The 24,346-nt window shown below is 39.9% G+C and overlaps 1 protein-coding gene and 1 long non-coding RNA gene across 2 annotated transcripts in view; one reads left to right on the top strand and one right to left on the bottom strand.

Moving 5' to 3' along the window:
- The window catches only part of LOC148338642 (uncharacterized), a 43,529-nt gene extending 24,927 nt beyond the window's left edge, over positions 1-18,602 (top strand). The window contains exons 5-6 of the long non-coding RNA XR_015842993.1: positions 17,393-17,502; positions 18,468-18,602. This is a non-coding gene — a long non-coding RNA (uncharacterized LOC148338642). The remainder of the gene's footprint in view (positions 1-17,392; positions 17,503-18,467) is intronic.
- Positions 18,603-21,453: 2,851 nt separating this feature from the next.
- On the bottom strand, positions 21,454-24,310 carry atox1 (antioxidant 1 copper chaperone). The gene is made up of 4 exons (XM_088295161.1): positions 24,171-24,310; positions 23,267-23,342; positions 22,583-22,713; positions 21,454-21,815 (listed from the first exon to the last, which is right to left on the bottom strand). The coding sequence occupies exons 1-3, from the start codon at positions 24,174-24,176 to the stop codon at positions 22,589-22,591; spliced, it is 207 nt and encodes a 68-aa protein (XP_088151287.1). The 5' UTR covers positions 24,177-24,310; the 3' UTR covers positions 21,454-21,815; positions 22,583-22,588.
- Positions 24,311-24,346: the final 36 nt, after the last annotated feature.

Raw genomic sequence — 24,346 nt, 5'->3', positions numbered from 1 at the left:
CCTAAGCTAAAGCTTGGGTGTCAAACTGGAGTCGTTCGAGTTTCGTGTTTCATTGCTAGTCATCAAAATGAGAAGTGCGCATGAATTGACACAAAAAAATAAATGAATAAATAAACATTTAACTTTTTAACCTTATCTATTTTTCTAGTATTCGAGGTTGAAATGTGGGTAGCCATCGGACAAATTCCAGCACACGTTGGCAATTGACAAATAACCTTAAAATGCCTACTTGAAACCGAACATCTTTCTGTGGTATTTGGGCGTGGCTTCTTCTGACTGTTTTGTGATGGACAATGCCTACCAAATTTGATTGCTAAGTGTAACGTTCTCTAATCTCAAGCAAGAGTTTCCCTTTTGGAAAAACAAAAAAACTAAAAATGGCCAAAAGGTGCCCTAAAATTTTCTATTTCAACCATGATAGTTCCTGTGTCTTTTATAAGCATGTTTTTTTGTGGGTCACCTTGTAATAGACAAGTCTATCAAATTCATGCTGCTATGCGAAACATGCTTCTGGGATTGTGTTTATTTTGCCGGATCATAACTGTTTGGGTGCAATACATTAGCCAATACACACCTGCATATTTTATAGCATGCCTTCATGAGACTTTTTGGTGGTACCAAATTATATGTTGATACATGAATGTGGTTTCAGGGGCTGGATTTTACAATGAATGTTCAGTCGGCCCTAATTGAGCTTAAAATGGACGTTTCAAACCAAAACGGGAGACTTATTTTGTCTTTTTGGCACGTCTCCTTGAGACTTTTTGGTGGGTCTTTTCTTGATAGACAGAGGTACTAAATTTCATGTTATTTATACCTGCATGAACTGAACCAAAAATGGCAGCCATCCTTTTTTTTCGGTTTGGGTATAGGAGGAGTTTTGCGATTTCTGGAATGGCCTCTTTAGATTTTTTTGTGGGTCCACTACAATATGGCAAGATATATCAAGTTGTGTGTTGACAAGGAAATTCGGCTGGGCTCTATTTTTTATTTATTTATTTTTTTTAATTATGTTGGGTGCTCCAAAATTCATGTTTCCAAATTATTCCGTGGGGCACTTTTGAGCAAATTGGGGCTAAGACTTGCAACTCCAAACAGACACATTTTCACCAGGGCGACCCATGCCTGCAAAATTGGTTGTACCTTTCGTGACCAATCACCTCCATGCTTGCCCTCCTGTGCTAGCCAGCTGCGTCCTCTCCTCTTTTCGCCCTTTTTCCGAGTGTCCAATTAGCCTCCTGCCTCCCCACCTGTGCCTCATTTGTGCGTGTTTCAGCGCGTTTGTTTGCTTGCTTGTTAGTCCTGCTGGCTTTGTTGGTTTAGCCATGGCAAGAAAATTAACAAATAATAACTCATAATTGCCACGTAATGGCGTGAAAATGAAAATGCCTCCGCAGGTAGGCTCGCTAATGCCTTGCATGTTTAATCTAATTTGACACGGTGGCTTTTACGAGCGCAGTTCATTTGCTGGTATATTGACTTGAGCTTCGTGGGTAACGGCGCTTTGTGAGGATTCCAATAAAAGGACGCCACTTTTTGGAAAATGACGCCCGTTTCCATTTGCATGAATAAACGCGCCGCTGTGAAATGGCGACAGGTTTGGGATTCACTTGATCACCGCGCAACGGCAAGATATCTATGGGGTTTCAAATTAGTGCTTCGGGACAGGGTTCGGGTTTTTGAGTATGCGTTCCCATCTGAATAAGGTTTTTAAGACTGCAAGAGGGTTTCAAGGGTTCGAATTAGGGTTTCAGGAGAGAGTTAGGGATTGAAATTGAGATTTGGACTGGGAGAGTTAGGCATTCAATTAAAATTAAAAAAAAAAAAATCTAACCTGGATTTGGGTTTCAAACCAAGATTTTGAAGACTGGGCTAGGGATGCAATTTAAAAATTCACATGTGGATTAGGGTTCCAAATCAAGGTTCTAAACTTGGGCTAGAGTTTCAAATTAGCGTGCAAAACACAGTTAAAGATTCAAATTAGGTGTGCAGGACATTAAAATGAAGGTTTCGCAACAAGGTTAGGTTTTCAAATTAAAGGTTCAAATCCGGATTAGGGATCTAAATAAATTTCGCAAAACTGGATTAGGGTTTCCATACAGAGTTAGGTATTCAAGTTACAATTTCAAGATAACGTTTGGGTGTCGAACATTAAGGATTCAAGTTCAAGGTTCAGTTCTGTATTAGAGTTCCCAAACAACATAATGGTTTTAAATGACTATTTCAAACTCGCAATTCAGTGTTTCAAAATGAGGATGCCGAGACAGGGTAAGGATTTTAAAGAAGGGTTAGGGTCTCAAATTGCCATTTCAAGGCACATTTAGGGTTTCAAATTAGGGTTCCAAGACAAGGTCAGGTTTTCATACAAGGGTTGGTGTTTTAAATTAGGGGTTCAAACAATTGTTAGGGTTTCAACTTTCGGTTAAGGTTTCAAGTTTAGTGTCCAAATCTGGATTAGGGGTTTAATAATTAATAGGGTTTCAAATTGGATTTTCAAGGGATAGTTTATGTTTTAAAATGAGATTCAGTGCAGGTTTGGCTTCTCAAAGCTGAATTTAGGTTTGAAATCAGTTTTAGGGTTTGAAATTTAGGCCGTCTTGGGGTTTTTGATTTGGGTTTCAAGTTTTGTTTATTTTTTTTTCAAATGAGGATTGAAAAGCTCAGTTCACGCTTCAAACAAGGGATCTTTTTCAAATTGGTAGGTTTTCAAAATAGGGTTTCAAAACAGATTTAGGGATTCTAATTGGCGTTTCAAACATGGGTTAGGGTTCCAAATGAGGAGTTAAGGGTTTAATTTTTAGGGTTTAAAAACAGATTCAGTGCTCCAAACAAATGTTACTGCTTCAAGACTGCGATAGGCTTTCAAAGTAGGGTTGTATGTTTAATCTGAATGGCATTCATGCGCACTCTACGTTGGCTGTTAAATGACAATTACCATGATTACTTTTATATGACTTTCCGTGTAAACCACCAATAAAAGGGCAGGATTTTTTTCACGCACGCACACAAAAAAATGACGGCCAATTCAATGAGTAATGCTCTGACACAGGCGTGTGATTTACGCGCTATACACGCTTGACTCATGCGGTCTTTATAACACCACCGCCGCCACCGCCTACTTCTTTCGATACAGCCTTTCGCCGGCGCTGTAAAATGGCGACAGATTTGTGATTAAGCAGCCACTTTGTCATGCGATGCATCAGCGGAGGTGAGCCGCTCTCCTGGAGTTTAGTGACGCCGCTGCCTCGCAAATTTACAAACGGTTCTTTAGTGGCTGACAGTCATGCCAAGCGCACAGGCAGAAGCATGTTTTTGTTAATAATATTAGGATGACTATTGTGATTGTCGATAATATTATGAGCACAGGCCCGCTTGGTATTTTTCTTGGAATTCTTTTTTTTTTGTGTGTAGCATTCTTATCATGCTCAAAAGAAAAAATAATTTTGGCAAGCCAGTGTATTCATGAGAAAATTTCTTGACATTCAGTGGCATCCCAGTTCCAAAGTTTGGGAAAAAAAAAAAATAAATCAGCTCGAAATGCCATGTTTTCCAATCAGTGTAAAATTTGGAGGACATGTCTGTCATAACAGAATGCATGAAAAACTCTCAAGGACACAAGCTTGACGTTATACAACAGGTCAGCCGTTTTCTTTCAAAACAGACATTTTGGCTTGTCACACTAATTTGAAAAATTAGCCCCTGACACCAGTTTCAGTGATCAGCACAAAATTGGGTGGACACGTCTAGCATAACAATCTGCTCCCAAAAAAAGAAGAAAAAAAAAGGCTCAGAGACACATGCTTCAATTTGAACAGGAAATCAGCCATTTTGGTTTAAAACGGATATTTTGGGGGCAATTTGGCCATTAACTCGAATTTAAAAAAAATTAGGCTTCATCACCAGTTTCCCTGATCAGCACAAAATTGGGTAGACGTGTCTAGCATAACTCTCACTAAATAGGATCAGGGACACATGCTTAAATTTGAACAGGAAGTCGGCCATTTTGGTTTAAAACTGAAGGTCTTGGGTCAATTTGGCCATTAACTTGAATTAGGCTGCATCACCAGTTTCACTTATCAGCAAAAAAATTGGTTGGACACGACTCTAATAATAGAACGCATGAAAAATTCTCTCGGACGGATGCTTGAAAATGAACTGGAAGCCTACCATTTTGGTTTGAATCATCCATTTTGCCTCTGTTTGGCTAGCCCTCAGAATTTGAAAATTTAGCCCCCAACTCCTGTTTCATCGGCCAGCACAAAATTGTCTGGACATGTCTGTCATAAGAGAACAGGTGAAAAAGTCTCAAGACCCCATACTTGAAATTAACAGGAAGTCGGCCATTTTGGCCATTACTGCCAATTTGAAAAATTTGCCAACAGCACTAAACTGGTCTACACAAAACTGGGTGGACAACAAGAGGCACAAAAAATCCTTAAGAAACCATGCTTTAAATTAAACAGGAAGTCGGCCATTTTGGTTTGAAACAAGCCCCTTTGGCCAGTCAACGCATGTTTGAAACATTAGTTCTAGTCTCACCAATCAACACAAAACTTGGTGAACTCGGTCTGCCATAATACGATGCATGCAAAAGTCTCAATAAGCCACGCGTGAAACTGAACAGGAAGTTGTCCATTTTGTTTTGAAACAGCCATTTGGGGCCAATCGCCGGCCGTCTGTTGTTTCCTATTTTGCAACAGCAGCAGTTAATTGACGGCGGGAAGAAGAGAAAGCATGTCATCTACCTGCCCAGGGTCCAAACAGGATTCGGGTCAGAGCTGATATTAGCGCCATCAAAGGCAAATTTTCCAAAGTGATTCAGACGCAGGAGGTGCGTCGCAAACGTGCTGTTTGAGATTCATGAGTGCGATCCGCATGCGGCGGCAGCAAGAAAGCAAAAGAAAAAGGAGGAGGAGGATTGGAGAAAATGGCTCGCTTTAATTTCCTGCCTCATAGATTGTTGAGTGTATGCACAGCTACGTCCTTATCTGCAGGAAGCAAGATTTAACACCTCGCCTTCACTAAATGTGACCACTCGCAGCTCGATAAATTAGCGCATAATTTTAAGACACTTTGTCGTCATATTTTTGCTTGGACTGGATAAAAGAAGTGTGGTTTCAAGACGAAGGTTGGCTTTAAACTCGGATTGAAGGTTTGGAAGGGGGGCTTTCAAGACGGGGTTAGGGATTTTAATTTTTCAAGTTTCAGCCATTGTTAAGGTGTGAAGCGAGGGTTTAAAGCTCAGAATTGTTGTTCAAATTAGAGTAACACTGTTAGGGCTTTTACTGAGGGTTACGGTTTCAAATGACAGGTTCAAGACAGGCTGAGGGTTTTGCGTTGGGTTTTAAGCAAGGGTTTACGTTTTAAGGTTGGGTTTCACTGTTGTAATTTCAAGACAGGGTTAGGGCTTCAACGTAGAGTTAGGGTTGAAAATGAGAGTTCCAAGCCTGGGGTTGTTTTTTTCATTTATTTGGGTTTTAAAATCGGAAGTCATAGTAAAGCTGTTAGCATGAGCATCAGTGTTTCAAATTAGGTGTTCACTCTTGATGACTGAAGCAGAAAAACCTAGAGTAATGAGCCACATGCTGCTTCACCAGAGCGTTACTATGGTAAACATTTGCTCATTATGTGCCCAAAATTTTCTCAACACTCCACTTGGATGAACATCTCAGGCATCACGCAAAGTCGAGACGCACGGCGACAGTCGTCGTGCGGCTCCCATCGGCAGCGACATGGAAACGGAAACATCCATCAGCGTCACTGGCAGCAGGTCGTAAATCAGCAGGCGGGAAGCGAGGCGGCGCGGGCGAAATGGACGAGAGCAAAGCAAAGCGCTCCAAAGTGTCAAACGAGGCACCAGAGAGTCGCGATGACAATCAAACCATCGTGACAAATAAGACGCAAAAGTTAAAGATGACGCTCGCAGATGCTGGGGTGACCACCTGCAAGGCATCCTGTTGGAAACATGCCACCAGAACACTTTTGACACCTGGATAAACAGAAGTCAGGCTTCAAAATAAAGGTTTGGAGCCAGGTTAGGGTTTCAAATTATGCTTTCAAGTCTCGATACAGTCAGGGATTCAATTTAGGTTTGAAAGCTGGGGTTGAGGGTTCCAAATGAGGGTTTCAAGCCAGTTTTTCAAACAGTTAAGGTTTTAAAGTAGGGTTTTCAAACCAGTGTTAGGATTTTAAATTGGGCTTTTAAATATAGAATGGGTCTTCAAAAGAGGGTTTCAAGCCTGTATGAGGGTTTCAAATCGGGATTATGAGTAAGAACTAGCCTTAAAAGCCAGTGTCATGGTTTCAAAATAAGGTTTCACGGTAAGGTTAGGATTTCAAGGAAGGGTTAAGATTTTAAACAAGACCAAGGGGTGCAAAGTCAGGTTTGAAGTCAGGGTTAAGGTTTCAAGCGGATGATTGGACTTTCTTCAAAAATTGGATTTTAATCGTTTAAGGGTTTTAAAGTAGGGCTTCAATCCCGTGTGAGGGTTCCAAAATAGAGTTTCAAACCAGGGTTAGGGTTTCAAATTAACTTTTTGTGTTAAGGCTTGAAAAAAAAAATGCATGGATAAGGATTTCATTTCTAAAGCAAACAACGGCTAGGGGTTCAAATTATGTTCTAAAACTTAGGCTGAGGTTTTCAAACAAAGGTTAGGAGATTAAAGTAGGGTTTCAAGCCAGAGGATTTTGAAACAGGGTGAGTGATTCAGATTACAGGATTAGGGATTCAAAAATTGGTTTAAATCTGGATGAGGGTTTAAAAGTAAAGTTACAAGCCTGGATTATGGTTTCAAATTAGGGTTTCAAGCATGGGTTGAGGCTGTATCGACAATTAAATAAAAAGTAAATACGTTACATTAGAGGACCTTTCTATTTCAGTGCTACATCTAATAATATCGGAAGAGGAATAAAATAGGAGTGTGTCAGGAAGCGTGTACGACACGAGGTGGGAAGCAAATGAAGTGACGGCGAGAAAGGTTGAGAGATATTACCAAAAAAAAAAAAAAAGTGGCGGAGCGGAGCTGAAGGATTAGCGTCACGCTTATCAGACGGCAGGTGCAAAGAGCAGCGCTTATTTGCATGGCACGCCGCTCGCCACCTTTGCCCCCCCCTCCTAACAGCCGCCGCCCTTATCACAACAGCCGCCACTCTTTCAGGCGGTCGGAGGGCTCGGCCCCGCCGACAAAGTGGGCCACAAACACATAGCGCGCTTGAAAATGTTTAACCAGCGTACAAAGGATACGGTTCAGTATGCTCGGCTTCAAAGGTTATTCGGAGATTGATTTGAATAATTAGCATAAAACCTCCATACATTTACAACCAAGAGGTTAGCGCCACGGGATTAGCATGCATTAGCACGGGTCAAAAGGAAAAGAGAAAAACAATCAAACGGGTTGAGTTTAACTTGAGTTTACGGTTTGAAGATGAGCTTGGTTACAAAAATAAACCAAAATTTTTTAAATAGATTGAGGCAATTGGCTTGGCTGCTTTGGAGCGCCTCGTTGTCGGCCACTAGTGTGCGCACATCATGCGAAGAGATGAAAAAGCAGGGAATTTATTTATTTTTTTTAAGTCTGACTTGATGGCAAGCATGTGGGCTGCGGCTTTGCATCAACGTGTCCACTTTAGAGTGCCTCGTTGTCAGACATGAGTGTGCGTACGTCACATAGAACAAAAGCAAGGTGGAGGGGAAAAAAACCAAACATTTTAAATCCGACGTGACAGTCCACGCGTGGACTGGAGCGTCACGCTGCCGCCGTGGCTGTAGAGTGCCTCGTTGACGGCCACAAGTGCATGCATGTCATGAAGAAAAAAGAGCGAGGAGGAGTGTAATGCTTTTAAAAGTCTGACATGTCAGTTTAAATTTGTGTTTTGGGGTTAGGGGAGTCGGGTTAGGATTTTGGGTTTCTAGCCAATTTGCAGCAACTCTGAATTTTAGCAGTGCTCCATGGGCCACTTTTGAAACTCGTTTGAAAACACGTTGGAATTTTGTGCAAGGGTTAGGTGTCGAGGGTATGGGTTAAGACTTTCTGTTTTGCCGACTTTGTTCTGAAGCTCAAAATGACATGCATCCGAGTATCTCTTTCCAGGTAATGAAATTCACGGACTCTCACTGCTGCTGCTGGCTTGTTTCTCTCTCTTTAGTCAGCAAAGCAGTGCATCGGTCCACCTTCTGCCCACCAGTGTTTAACCTGTGGCTCTTGCAATTTAACCCCCCATGAAAAGTCAACTTCAACAAGCTGACTCTGGGATTTTAGAGACTCGTATTCTTATTTGTTCTCTTTGTTTTTTGTTGTTTTTTTTTTTTTTTTTTTACTTTTCTCTGGTGCACACAGTGGTTGGAATTACCAGCCGCTGCTTTCCTTCTGGGTGCAGTTATGGATCTTATTCGCTCCTGCAGCAGGACGGCAGATTATTAATCAGATTCATAAATAATAAAAGATGGCGGCAGCAGTAGCGATGCCTGTCGGGCCGCCGGGGCCGCGGCTGCCGCCTCATCCGAGCAGCGGGCCCGAGTGATGGAGGATAAGTCACAGAGAACAATATTAACACTAAGCCAGCTGGATTTATCCGGAGTGTGCCGACGCTCCACCTGTGCCGTCTGCGCCGATGCTAAATCAGCTCAGAATTCAAGTGGAAATTAGCATGAGGCTAATCTGGCTGCCACCAGATGAGACGGGGAGGTTTTCCTCTCCTAAAGACAGAGACTAAAAACTTTCATTTTGCTCATATTAAACTCATGCGGAATGATGCAAACACCAGTCCTGACCTGCTGTGATTTTTTTTTTTTTTTGAACGGGCCACTTATAAAACTACTAAAAGCTTCATATGAAATATTTAGAGGATTTTTAGGATGGATTTAAAACGTTGAGGCGCGGTAACGAACGAGGATATTTGTTTGAACGTCGGCACGGATCAAAACATCCAGAGCTCAACTCTTGACTGACGGTCACAGACTTTTTCCTGTCTAAGGCGATTTAGCATTTGTTTCTGGTGTCTTACTGCTTCCGTGTTCCCAGATACTTACTAGTGTCAGAAAGTTTCCAACTCTCTGACATTGGCTTACGACTCCCTGACTCTTGATTGGTTGTTGTTTTCGTTTGTTGCGTTTCATTTTATTTATATAATGCCAACTCACAACGTACGTTATCTCAGAACAGAACTGTGCGCACTGTGCGATGCTTCCGAGTCTGACTTGGACCCGAACATTGCAAAAAAATGGCCATTCAACCTCCAGTCCCCACACGTTGGGTGCTTTGACATTAGGAATCCTCGCGACGGGAACCGTGCGAGCCTGTACCGTGTTCTGAAGCCATATCACTTTTTCTTTTTTTTTAAAATCCATAAAAAGATGGAGGGTCCATCAAGAAAGACGCCGGTAGCTACAGAAAGAAGACATGGGTGGGAAAAAAGACAGAGATTATAACCTCGCTCGCTTCTAACCAGGAAATGGATTTTTCACCTGCGTGAAAGCTTCCGTGCATTTCGATTGGCCACAACTTGCGACGTTGCCGCGACGTGCAAGCATGATTCAAATTTGGAATCGTCGCAAAACCAATGGCCCATACTCGGCCCCTGGTGAAATCTTGTGGCAGAACCCCGCACACTGCGCGAGTGTCGGGAGGCCGACTGCCTCAACGACAAAAGGTGATGGAGGAGAGAGGGCGAAACAGAATATATTAGAGCCCATCACAGCTCCATAAAATGAGCCAGAATCATGACAGTCAATGTCGTAAATGCAATGCTGATGAAGGAACTCGACTCGGTTTATTGTGGGACTGTAATCAAATCCAAGATAATTGGTGGGGCATAACAAAATCGGTCATGATTCATCTCACACCAAGAACATGCACCCTGAGAGAGCTGCATGACTTTAGTGTATCTGCAACGAGTAAAAAACATCTTTCCTTCTTTCCGTCTGGTCACGTAAAAAGGTCATCGTCGATAACTCGTCATGGTCTGTCCTTTGAATTTAGGTTTTGACTAGTTTTATGTTTTTCCTTGCATTCCTTTGTCTGTCTGTCTCATTAGGTTATAGCAGGGGTCTTCAATCCTGTTCCTTGCGGGTCCTGTTTTCTATCTCTCCCTGCTGCAAGACATTTGATTCAAATGATCAGGATCGTTATCGAGCTTCTGCAGCCCTTGATGATTATCTGATCGTTTGAATTAGGTGTGTTGCAGCAGGGAGAGATAGAAAACAGGACCCGCAAGGAACAGGATTGAGGACCACTCCTTGGGTCCACCTGTGCTTGTCAGTCCCTTGTGTTGGCCAATCACCTCCCTCCACCCATTTGCGTCTTGCCCAGGTGTTCCCCGTTGTCTTGTCAGTTTGTCTGCATTTATTTAGTTTGTTTCAGTCCTCATGGGTTCATTGTCAGTTGTCAGATCAATGTCACGTCACAGTCCTCAGTCCTGGTTTACTTTCTTCTGATCCGTGTTGTTTTGGTCTTCAATATTATCGCAGTACCTTGTTTGTGTTAGAGGTTCCCCAGGATCCTCCTAGTGTTCTTCGCAGGACCTGATTTAATTGTTCCTCGTATTGCACCTGCATCTGTAATGACGCAAGAGTTTTTGGTGACTTCCTGGTGAGGTTTTTGGAAGGAACTCGATGCCAGATGGTGCCTGGTGTTCTTGAAAGATGATGGGTCCTCTTACGACCGTCTTGTGGTTCTTTTGTGTCTTTCGGAAGTGTGAACCAGCTTTTTGAAAGATCTGCAGCGTTTCAAGTTTCTTTGTTGGCCAAAGTTTAGCGTGGACTTTTTTTTTTCATCGCTTTCTTTGCCAAACTTTTTTTTTCAAGAAAACGGCGATCATCAAGAACCATTGCGGAATCTCTTTGTTCACCTGAGCGCTGGCTTCCTGCTTTTTCCTTCAACCTGCACTCTCTCCTCCCCGCGTTTTTTTCTTTTTTTTTCCCAGCCTTTTGTTTAATTTCTCCTGTAAGCACACAAAGATTAATTGCCGCTTTCTTTCAACTTTTAACGCGTGCCGTCCTGCCGACCGCTCATTCTGTCTCTCAGGAATGCCTCTCATCATCTTTTCATTAGCGCTACCTCTGCCCTTATACATTATTCAGCCTGGCTCTGGTGTGCACGGCCTGTCGCCAGAGTGCATTCTGCAAACTCATTAAAAAACTATTAAAGCCTGATGATTTCCTGTGATAGAGCCAAGCGGGCGGCAGCCGTGGCGGCGTTTGCGTTTCCGAGTGATCTGACGAAATGGCGGCGGCAGCGCGTGTCAAGATGAACATTGGCGCAGTGCTTTTGTTTAACCTTTAGAGGTGACGCTTTCATCCCGCGTGGATGCTTGGAGCAGAACGCCAGCGTATGCGCAATGCAACCCGCTGCTTTTGTTGACTAAAACCTTGTCGCTTTACGCTGCGCCGTCAGAGAGTTCCGGGCTTTCTAGGAGCGTTGTTTAGGCTCAGGGGGCGCCACACTGCAGTGACACCTTGATTTACGGGCTTGGGAATATTCCCATTTATTCAGGTCATTTCATTCTAAGGGCACTTAATCGATCGCAACTGGACTGTTGGACTGTTCGCTTGTCTGGAAAGACGTTCTGCGTCTCATCCAAGCTTCATCACTTCATGCAACGACCGTATTTTCCGAACAATAAGCCGCTACTTTTTTCCTAGATTTTGAACCATGCGGCTAACACAACGGTGACCAGTAGGGGCGCTCTATACCACAGAAAATCTGCTAAATAAATGCAGATTTTTTTTTTTACCCTCTTGGGTTATATCATTCATATCATGTCATTTTTTTGTTTGTTTTTTTTTTCCCAAAAAAATAGTTGCTGCGGCTTATATGCAGGTGCACCTTATAGTCCGGAAAATACGGTTGGCTTAGTTTTTTCCGCACTAGCCTGAGTTAATGTGGAAAAAAAAAAATGACTTGATGACTTGGCTGTCCTTGCTTTCTCACGTGGGCAAGGAGAGTCACAGAGTGTTGAATGAATTAGACAAACAGGCCAACACGCGTCAGGAGCTGCTGTAGGCCACTCTATGCCGACGACGAAGATGCCAACATTTTAGCTTGCGTGTGTAATTACACTTCATGACACCTGTTTCTTTAAATGCTTAACATTACTTTTTTTTTATTTTTTTTTTTATTTTTAATACATTGCTATTTTACTTTCTTAGAAACACATAATGTGTTTTTTTTGGGGGGGGGTGAAATATATTTTCAAGTCTTCTGTTGTCTTATTTCAGCTCATTCTTAAAGTCTTACGTTGATATTTTGGTATATGGTCAGCATGTTTTGGTGAATTTAAACCAGTTTTGTTTGTTGTGTTGGATTTTTTTTTTTTTAAGCTTATAAATCATAATTGAACTTCCTTTTGTTGTGTTTGCCTTGGGCTTGGGAATGACTGTGGAGGCTCGCATGTCCGATTATGCTGTAGGTTCCTCTACTAAGAGCATAACGACCAATAGACATTAATTTATAAAAATATTAAATAAATCATTTTTTTTTTAATATAGGTTTGCCAAGAAAATACTATCATGTCTTCAATTTAATTCAGTTACTGATATAAATGAGTTTTGCGCCTCCTAAACTACTAATTAAAGATTCTCAACGCGCTTGCATTGCAACATGTTTTGCATGAATGTTTTGAAGCACTCCACTAATTTTCTCCTTTTTTTTTTATTTTTTATTTAATCAACTTTTCAGGCAGGTCCATAAATATTAGGACATGGACGCTGTTGTTATCAAGCGAAATGGATTTGAAATAAAAGTAAGATGTGCCGTTACTGCCGATTTTCAACTTTAATTTGAGGATATTGACATCCAAATCGGGGGAATATTGTCGGATTGAAAACAGTTTGTATATGCGCCTCCTAATTTTGAAAGGAGCGGAAGTACTGGTGCAATTGTTGCTCAGCTGTGGCTGCCAATTTGTATTTGTCGATGACAATGATGATGATGGCTGGCAAAAGCAGCAGGATGAATTCTGAAGAGCAATCTGATTATCTGTTCACATTCAGCCAAATGCTTCAGAAGCCATCGGACGGTGCTTGCCTCTCCAGATGGACAATGACCCCGGAGCATAATGACTGTTAGGGATTTGCGAATAAAACTACTCAAAAAGTAAGACCAATATTCATGAAACGAACCGTTGGTCACTCAATGCCTCTCATGCAATGGTGACTGTTTAGCATTTCAACGTATTATCTTGCATTTTCTCCAATAGTTGGCTCTGACTTGCAGGTGTACCTAATGAACTGTCCCGTGGGTGCAATTGAACTTAAGGTGAAGTTTGTCCTCAAAACATCAAATATTGAGCGGAAGCTCTCCAGCAGGCTTTTAGTGGATTTATTTATTCCGTTTTTCGTGGTATATCTCTCACCTGCACATCCTTTTGGTGATGGCTGACGCCCGTTAGGAGCCGAGCGTCTCGACGTATCACAGATGTTTTTTGGTTTTTTTTTCTTCCTCCTCACATCCTCCACGGGGGGGTGTTTGGAGAGAAGAGTTGACATGTTAATTGATGCTTTGCAGACTCCCCCCCCCCCCCCCTCTCGCTGCTCTCCGGGGAACTTCCTCTTCCTCCTCCTCCTCGCTGTGATTTACGTGTGGCGTCTTGTGTGATCAGAGCTGCTTCAAGATGACGAGGAGGAGATCATCAGGAGGAGACGTTCAAGTTCAAAGGGAACAGGCACCTCCTATTTCTCCTGCTGGAACATCAAAAAAGGCTTTTTCTTGAAATTATCATTTAGATGCAAAAATTATTCATTATCACTTCTAACAAAATGGTAAATTACACAAAAATATGTTTAGTAATTTAATTTATATATTTTAAAATATTAGATTTGTGATTTTTTTCCAAAATAGTTTAACTGTTTGAAAATGTTCTTAGTGAAAAATGTGATTTAACAAATTAATGTAAAAATATTGAGAAATTTTCAGGTTAAAACGAATAAAGAATATTTGCAAATAAATCTGTTACGAAACAGAATCAGGCATTGAACCCTTAAGTACAAGGAAAAGTGTTTAAAATATGTTAATTTTATATTATAATTTTGTAATTAATATGCCAACGTTCTTGCATAAAAATTGTGATTTGCATCGAGCTCCTTGTAAACGGAATCCATCTCAATTTCAAATGTCAGTTTCATGTAAAGTCAACTTATTTGAATTACATTTAAATCATTTTTTGTCAATTTTTTATTTTTACATCCATACATGTATTTTCCCACAGAAGTGCCCATGATTTTTATCAACTGAATATATTTTAATACATATAAATATAATAAAACAATAAAAATCTGATTCCAATTTAATTAGAATTAATTCTATTTTTTTAAATCTAACTAATGAGTAATTTCCTAATGTTGCATGTTCCTTGCTTTGGATTTTGCCATTTGTTTTAGAGCGATGGCTAAATAAAATCCTCTGGTGAACTAATGGAAGCATGGAAAAGTTGCGTGGGTAAAGCAGCTCCATGAAATGATTCGAATGTGATTCATATCACAGCCTATGAAGGCAAAAGATGTATTCATGTGCGAGTGTGAGCCCTCCTATCAATAGCCGCCTGATGCGATTGTGCGCAAAAGGAATCTTAATTCGTCATCTAGCGACTTCTTTTCTCTGACACCGAATTTGCCTCAACGCATGATCTATTCTCATCTGATATATTTGGCCTGGAAAATGATAGAAAAGCCACGGAAACACTTTTGCTCACGGTTGCATTCTGTACAATATTTTTGCCTTCAATAGGCTCGCTCGTTTTCCACTTTGATGCAATATTTGTGAAATGGACTCACAAAAAGGCTAAACGCGGCATGGAAAGCATGTGTTTTGCTTTGCAACTAAAACACTGTTCAAGCGAATCCTATATTAGGCATTAGTGTTTGCTTAAAAAGCATATTAAAATATCTGCTTTTCGCTGAAACTGGTTTTATCCATTTAATATCAATTAAAATTAAATTTCTCATTAACAGACAAAATTAACACAAAAAGCCAATACATTGTTCAATTTCTTTAGAAAGAGTTCATTTTAGTTGGGATATTTGTCTTAAAAGGCTAGTTGATGCCATCCACATTAATTTTTATTCAATTAAACGGGCTAGTTTGCCATTTGAATGCAGTGCCAACATTAAAATGCTACATTTGCTCGCAAAATGGTCTGAAAATGTTCGAATTTGCCACCAAAATACTATCATTTCAGACTTACATCATAATAATGATAATTATATCATCTTGGAATCATTAATATGTTATTATAGTTACTTAATCCTTACAAACAGCCACACAACTTTGCCTAAAGTCTGCTAGCTTTATGCTAACGCATAAACACCATAGACAGGCTTACAAATGGCAAGTATGTGGCAGTGCTAAAATGGTACAGTAACACATGAACAGACCATATGACAACAGTCACAGGCGTATATTCTTTATTCTCTGCAAAGAGCGATTTATAGTCCTGTGGTTTACCGAGTTACTTCGAGTTGTCGTTGAAATTCTCAGTCTACTTGCATAAATGAAACAGGGCCCCTTGGTGGCCAAGATGTAAGCACCAGAGTAGCCGCCATGACTTAATCTCAATGCACGCATTTTGCATCCTTTATTTCCTATTTAATTATAGATTTGATTTTTATAAGATGCAATATTATACAGTGCTATTTTCTTTAAATGTGATTTTGTTCCATTAAAACTCCATATTTACTTACAAAAAGGCCACGTAAAGAACAAATGTTTCATGTTTTTCCTTGAAAACAGTGAAACTCAATTTTACGCATTATAACATGCTAGTAATCCACTCAGTTGAAATATTTTGGTTTATTATGTTGGTTTTACCGGCTGAATATGTACAGTGGCTATGTAGATATTTGTAATACAGCATATATTATTCCTTATTATTTTTGATAGGAAATTGACTCCCAGTGTGAAAACTCCTGTACTCCAGTATGTTTTGAAACTCACTGAATAATCTGAGTGTAATAATCCCTGCAGGTGGGCCCATCCATCTAATCTGGCCAAATTAAATGAGATCCGTCACACGTCCCCCTAATGGCCGCCGCAGATTGTGTGCAAAAATCTCCATTAATTATTCAGAGCCGTCTTGTATTATTCATGCCAGTGCCTTTAAAAGGGCCGGCGCACACTTTTTACAGCGGGAACTTTCTTCCTGCAGGGTCAGGCCACGATGCGTTCGGGGACTGTGGGATATGACAGTGACTTTGCATAGTTCTGCTCATCTCAGGTGTCCTCTTCCAACTACAGTGACAGTGCAGTCATGTCACTTTGGGTCACATACTCGTACATTAAAAATAAAATGCTCAGTAGTGCCCCATCCCGTCCAATTTTTGGTAAATTCAAACCACAAGGTAGGTTTATTTAAGCAACATGAAATTTGGTCGACATGTCTAACATGAGTAAGCCTATAAAAATATCTCTTGCCCAAAAAGACACAGGAAGTCAGCCACTTTGGATCAAAGCAGCAGTTGTAGTCTCATTCGGGCCATTTGCAAGATTTCAAATATTCAGTAACCAAAACCCGTTTCACGAAGCAATGTGGCCGGCATGTCTATCATCAGTAGCCCTACAAAGAAGCTATGTTGCAAATCTGCCATCTTGCTTCAAAGCCTCCATTTTAGGTCCATTTTGGCTATTTATAGAAATTTTAAAAATCAGCTCCCAAAATATGTTTCTCTTAATATTGTAAAATTCGGTACGCATGTCTATCATGAGAATACCCCCCCCCCCCAAAAAAAATGTCCAAGGAAGTTATGCCTGGAAAGACAGAGAAAACCCGCAATTTTTCCGTGAAGCTGAAATTTTAACCTCAATTGTACCCAATCACATTGTTCTGGTTTTAAATTCAGCCCCTGGCGAAAATTTAATTTAGCAACATGAAATTTGGATGACAGCTCTATCATGAGTAAAAATGCCTAAAAAGATCATAAATATGCTGCTTTGGTTTGGTGCATACATTTTAGGCTCAATTAATTCACTTGTGCCAAAAAGATACGCCGCTTTTAAATTGAGGCCTCAAAGCTTCTTTGATGCAGCCATTCGAAAATTTGATACACCTGCCTGTCATGGGTAAACCCACAAAAAAAAAAAGAAGTCTCCAAAAGCCATGTCTGAAAATATGGCATCTGTCATTTTGGTTTGAAGCCACGATTATAGATTGAGGGCTCTTAATGCTTTACGCGATAAAATGAATTGTCTGTTTTATGTGTGCATAATTGTCATCATCACCAAGTCTTTAATGTAAATTCAGTTTTATTCCTAACATGACGCTTGTTTCCTTACTAGAATAAATTAGACTATTATGACTCTTTAATCAGTGCGGATGCGACAGACGGCGTCTTTCTGTGGGGAAACAAACCTTCCCCGGTGTCAATAAGTGACATTTTCCTTTTTCTTTTAACACCAATTTACAGAAATTCCAAGGTGGCTCGATGAATCGTAAACCTTCTGCTGGAGTCTTGCTGACAAGCGTCTGCCATATATATATTCTCCATGAAGGTGAGAGGCTGCCGTGATTAAAGAGGTAAGCATTAGCGGCCCGTTTGCGCTCGCTCACTTTTCCCGCCTCGCTCAGGTGCTTTTAATCCTGCCGCCTTTGTCGCCTCCATCTTTAAGACCACGTCGTCCGTGCACTGTAAAAAAGAAGCAAAGTTTTTTAATAAGGACCAAAACTTTGGAGGTTCCTAAAGCGAAGAATCAAGATCAAACTGGGGCCAAAGACAAAGAGATCTGAGGCACTCCAAAAAAAAAAAAAGAAGTAGTCATCCTCCAAAGAATTTGCAGAGGAAGTATATGTGTCATGCCAGCAAAGGAGAGCTCTGCTCTTCACACGAGCAATGACAAGAACTGAAATGATTTGCAATTTAATATCGGCCCCCAGCCTTTGAAAAAAGCGTCACATTTGGTAGCAATCAGACAAAATCTCAAGGAGTTTTCCTTCATAAGCCTTCTAGAAATGACCAAAATCAACTAAAAATAGCCAAAACCAACCAAAAGGTCAGAATGTGTGTCTTCTCAAGAATGGTTTGTTGAGACTTTTTTTTGTGGCTCTAGTCCTGAGAGACATATTTACCAAATTCCATTTTGCAAAGTGAAACAAGTTTAGTCGGCTGAATTTCAAATTCTAAAATGACCTTTCAAAGTATAGCTTTGAACCAAATTAGCAGATTTCCTGTGTCCTTTCATGCGTGGCTTCTTAAGACTTTTTTTCTTCATAAAAAATATACTAATTTAACAAGACTTTTTACATGATAGTGGTTCTCTTCTTTTCGTTTATTTGGTTTATCTTTACCTTACTTGCGTGCGTGTCCCTAAAAAAAATGAATAAATACATTTTTCTTCTCAAGTCAACTAATAATTGGATTAATTGTAATAAAAGTTGTCGTGATGGCCAGGAAAGTGTGTGTGTGTGTGTCTGTGTGTGGGTGGGGGTGTGTGTGTGGAGTGTGTGTTTGTGCGTGTGTCATTTGTGATGTTTTTTTTATTCAGCATGTGCCATCATTAGCCTCAGTCTGCATCTTCCTCCCAGCGAGCACATACATTATGGATGCTCTTCATCATCATTCTTCCTCCTCTTCAATATGACAATCGTCCTCTCGTTTCCTCCGCATGGTCTCAAAGCTAAAAAAAAATCAAATAAAATAATAAAAAGTTATACTTTGCTGCCATCAAGTGGTTCTTCCGTGCTGTGCTGTGATTTTTTATCACTTTGGTGCTCTGTGATAGGCGACTGGGTTTGTGGGGATGCGTTTTTATCGAAAGAAAAAAAAGGACTATATTCACACGAAAATACAAAAGGATACGACTTTTGTTATACTTAAAGAAAAAAAAGACAATTCTCAAGTCAACTCAGCTCAACTGTATTTATAGAGCAGCAGGTATGTGCTCCCTCTTCCGAGAACCAGTCAAGAGGTGAGGAGCAGCATTTTGGACCAACTGGAGACGATTGATGGAGGAATTATTGTTTCAAAATGCTGTTGAGAAAGGAGATACTTTAGCTTAGCCAGGTGTGTAAGATGAGAATTCAATTAAAGATGTCAGCTTTATGTGAGGCTGTCATAGTCACATCAAAGATTTTAACTAGCCCAAAACTGAGATTGCCACTATGACATCACAATTCATAATTCAACGTATCTTTATAGAAATCCATGGTTCATTTGCCTTTATTTTTGTGAAAGACCAAAACTTTTGATTATTTTTTATTATAATAATGATTAATTTATTACTTGTTTATTTAAAAAAAATACATGGGAACAGGGCCTTGACAAAAATAATCAAATACTAAATAAATATTGAGTGAGAAAAACATTATGTAATTAGATTATTTGTCAAAATCATTCAGCCGTAATCAGAAGAATTATTCCAAATGTTCGTCTTGGCACAAAATACCCAAAAAGTTCCGCTAATTTTGACAAACCTTTGAAACTGGAAGAAAGAACAAGTCACTAAACTCATTCTTTTTTTTGCTGCAAACGACAACAGCTGCAAACAGGAAATGAGCAGCTGTCTCCTGCTCGCAAGAATTAATTGATGATTTATTTGTCCATGGATCATTGTTATCATCTTCGAATTATGCGCAGAACGTTGCAGGCGCTTTTGACCTCTGAACCTCAACAGCCCGCATGGCTCCCCCTTCCGATGCAATTGCAGGCTACTTTGTTTATTGTTGACTATTTGTTATTTATTGCCGGCGCCTGGGCTGTAAACATAAATCACGGCGCTTGCTCATATAAATGTCAGCGCGGACGGGCGAGCTCATAAAGCTCTAATTTGATCGGCGTTCATTTGGGGACGCGGCGTGAATAAACGGCGGGCCTCTTCAATCATCGTTTTCTGCATCCTGTCACAAGACGCCCCGGACACACATCCGTCAGGCTCCTGATAAGACCCGCCCACGAGCAGCCCGCCAATGGCACAGTAAGGCTCCTGATTGGCCACCTCAACCGTGCCCTGCCATTTGATTGGTTTATCGCAAAAGCAGTTTCGCGTCATGCAAATACTCTACTGGCAACAGAAAAGATTTGTCACCTTGAAATCGTGATCAATTATTTAAGGCCTTACTTTGGCCGCTTTTAAAAAAGCAGTTTTTAGGTAAAAAAGGAGAATGTGTATGTTGTCCTATTCATGATCCCTCCGGGGAACTGAAGAAATGGAAAAATAGTTACATTTACATCTTATATTTGGACAATCAAAATTAGATGAGCCCTGAAAGGACGTTAAAATGTAATTAATGTTAAATTAAAATCATGTACTGAAACGGAATGATACTAAATCATGGGGGGCAAAAAAAGTATTTTTTTTTAATTATTCAAAGTTTTACTTTGGACAAGTAAAATTAACAAATTAACATTAAATTTAGGAAAGTAACAACCTTAATAGTCCCTAAAGGGAATTTTTAAAACATCAACTCCAACGATATTTTTTATACAATAATAATTGTAAATGAAAAACTGATAAAATATTCAAATGTAACCAAAAATAATTTTGTCGTTGAATCTACTTCATAAAACACCCCAATGACGAAACTAAACATAAACAGTATTAAATATTTCTTTGCTTTGGATTGTTTCCAGACGACGCTTCATAGAGTTCTGCTGCCATCTGCCGACGCATCAGCGCAACTGCAATTGAGCCCAGAGTATTGCTGATGTAAAGTAACACTTCCACTAAAATTTTTATTCTTTATTCATAATTTCTTGATAAGGCATTTTAACATCGTGTCCTTGGATAGTTTCTAAAATTACCCGTCTCACATTTATAGTATAACATTAGTATTTTTCAGCCAAAAATAATCAAGTATTGTTGACCTTGAACGGGGCAAAAAGCCGAGCTTGTTGAATTTACTTTGCAAATAACATGCCAAAAGTGTATGGTTTACTTTCACAAGGCGATGGCAGGTTTCACAACACGAGTCAATGGACTTTCAGATTTGATAGGCAGTTGCGATAGACAATCAGATCACCAGTTTGTTACAACGAGCCTTCTCTCTGGCCTTACGCTGACGGCGATGAATGTGTTTTGTGATTGGATACTCACTTGTGACGAGGCAGCGCTATCCAGAATCAACACACCCGAAAGTCGTAACTGGCGACCGTTTGAAAATCTGCTTTTTTTAAACCACAATGGCCAAAGGAGGGAAAGGTGTGGATTTAATTGCAGACACACCTGCGAGGCCATTTTCAAAATGGACCTTTTAAATAGAAGCTAGGTCGTGCAACACTCCGCAGTGTGTAAGAGTTTGTCTTTTTATTTTTCCAGCCGTGGTGTCATAAATGACGCTATTATGAGAGTAAAAAAAAAATGTAAAACAAACAAAAAAAATGATCGAGACACCCCTATTAACTAACTAACAAAAAAGCAGAAGCAACCAGCAGCTAATTTGTGCTAACGCTTACCCAAAGAGCAAACGGAGGCAAGTAAAGATTTCTGTGATTGAAAGATAGTGAACGGATACGAACGATGATAAGCGCAACAATCAAGTCTGTAACTTTATTGCAATGATAATGTACAATCCACAAGGACACAGAATTCATTTTTTCCTTGCTACAAAAGTGCGTGAATGTGTTTTTGTTATTTTTTTTTGTGTTAGTTTATCACTGTGGCATTAAAGAGAGATCAGAGCAAAAGCAGAAAAAAATATGTGATATCAAAAAATAATAATCATAATAATAAAAAAAATTAGCATGTAATGGTGTCTCTGACGACTTTAGTGCGGAATGCATGATGTCCAGGAAGTAATGATTGATCTTTAAATAAAAGAATGTTGTTGCGAGTCACTCTTGTGACGTCCACGATTGAAGCTCTTTCCTTCATTTGGCACCACAAAAAGTCCTCGTCCTTGAGAAAGAAACCACACACAACACAAAGAACGCAGTTAGTGACACGCCTATCAATGGACGTTCAGTTTTTGGCCATAGTTAGCGTGACAGCTTGTTTATCATATGTGTGGTTCAATCTTTGTTCAGATATTGTTGTGATATTTATTTGGTGACTTAACGTGAAGTTTATTTGTAAGTTTGCGGAATTTTTGGAGGATACAGACAAATGCAAATTTAGAGTCTCACACCTTCATTGCAGTACCATTTTGTGCCACAACTTAGCAGGCAGCGCTGAGCTCTACTGGACGACAGGCGGCAAAATTAAGGGCAAGAAGAAAAGAAAAAACTATAAGCTAGCGCACTTGGGTGAAATTATGCGGTTTAGTTGAATATTTGATGTGTAAATACTGTTTTTCTATTTTTTTAATTATTAAAACAATCGCTTGAAAGGTTTATAAGTGCTGTCAAATCTATGCTAATTTCCGATTACAATTAGCTCATTAGCTTTCATTATATAGCGTGACATTTTGGCCTTAAATATTCAATGTTTAGTTCATTTTTTTTTGTTTTACAGAAAACTTTATGTGGGAATGACAAAAGGCTTGAAGCAAGCACGTGACCCAGAGTCTTTTTCCTTTTCATTTTCCTCTTTTATGGTCTCTATCGCAGATTTTCACTTATCGCTATCGGGTCTGCAACGTATCCCGCCAATAAACGGGGGTTCACTTTATAACAGAAGTTGAACTTGTTGAAACAGCTGATGTCATCAAAATATGGAGGCATCACCTGTTTTTATTTGGTGCCCTTGTAGGTGACCTGTTTGCCACACTTCTTTAGCGTCTCCAGCAGAACGTCTGCGTCCTTGTCCGACTCGATCCACACCAACTGATTCGGGAGATCGATTTCAAACTTGACGTCTGCAGAAAGCAACCAATGGACATTTCATCAAGTGATGTCCGTAACATTAGGACGATTCATTCTGTGATTCTATTACGTACCACTTTGGCAATTACTGCTCGAAAAGATGTCCCTGAGTGATTATCGTATGCTCACATATCAGAGCATCTGAACTTTATTTGGGGTTAATCGGACGAACTTTAAATGGTGGAAGGTGAGTTCTGACTCACATCTTAAATGTTTCAAAGTGATTGGTTATTCTGAAAACAGCCTCATTCGCTGTATAAGAAAGTGTGCATACTTTTGCAACCACATAATACTTAGTTGTTCGTGCTTCCATTTTCTGAATTGAGTTGTCACAAATTGGAGGTCAAATTAATGGTATGTGGGAACATTTTTTTTTATTTATCCTGGTTTGATATCATTACATTGCAAAACCATGTCACTTGAACAGGAGTTTGTAGACATGACCTATTATTTACATTCACAACTGTCAATGATTGGACTTTTAAATTTGAAAAATCGGTTCAAATGTTAAATATTGGCACGTGCGTACCGGGCTTTAGTTCTCACCTTCCAACCTGCTGAGGATTCGGTTGACAGCGCCGGAACATCCTTCACATGTCATAGCCACCGCAAACTCGTGTTTCTGTCAGAATACACAAGAATTACTGTTCATAAAATTGCAAACATTTCATTGAACTTTTGTTCCAGTCATCGGTTCTTGTTATTTTTGCACGTTGAACAAATGGCCCATGCCTGTCACTACCTGAATTTTTTTTTATCGACTGTTTATTAGCAAAAAAATAATAATAATAATAATCCATGATTACTGTTGTTATTATTTATGTTTATTTGGTAGTGTTTAACGATCAGGCAAAACTAAAAGAACAACAGTTAAGCAATAGCACACGAGAGGGAGCAACGTACTCGCCAACGTTTTCGAAACTGAGAGCTACAGTGGACGACTAAATTTAAAAACGTAGGTTTTATAAGTACCTGAGTCTAGCCAAGTATTTGACAAACCATCATATAAAAGTCGATCGTTGATGGTTGAGCCGGACACATCAAATTCATTGAATTTAATTGAAAAGGCACCAAAAAGCTCAGCAAAAAGATCCGTTTTGCACAAATGTTGTCGTTTTTCCTCCAATACTGGAACGACCAAAATACCAGCCGGCTGACTGTGGTGACCTAGCTATTTGGCATGTCGTAAGCAAACTATTATATCAGCACAGAGTCCGCTTTTTAATAAGTGCTAACCCACGCGATTTGAGGGGACATGAATCCACAATAGAAATATGCGACATGTTTATCAGCGTTTCGAAAACATTGACGTGTTAACGTCTCAAAACAATCAATTGCTAGCTTAGCAGCGACGCCAACGCTGAGTACTAAACCCCGAGGCTCGCTAGTGCAAAAAGAAAAACTCGATGTCAAGCTGTTATTAGGTTATAAATATGTCAAGAGAACTCACGGGCATGTTTATGATGACGTGGCGTCTATCTGGAGATAAACTTTGACCACCGAGTGACAAAAAACACAAATCTACTACCTGCGTACTGAACAGTCAAGTTAACGTCCAATTGGAGAAGTAACAGCAGTTCCGGTTAATGTAATATTCTAATATTACATATTTGTAGAACTGTTGCG

The sequence above is a fragment of the Idiotropiscis lumnitzeri genome, chromosome 4, assembly GCF_059441095.1.
Source record: "Idiotropiscis lumnitzeri isolate Australia: NSW breed Sydney's pygmy pipehorse chromosome 4, RoL_Ilum_1.0, whole genome shotgun sequence".
NCBI classification, from domain to species: Eukaryota; Metazoa; Chordata; class Actinopteri; order Syngnathiformes; family Syngnathidae; genus Idiotropiscis; species Idiotropiscis lumnitzeri.
Note: the sequence above shows the minus strand (reverse complement) of the source record. Positions and strands in the feature narration are given on the sequence as shown.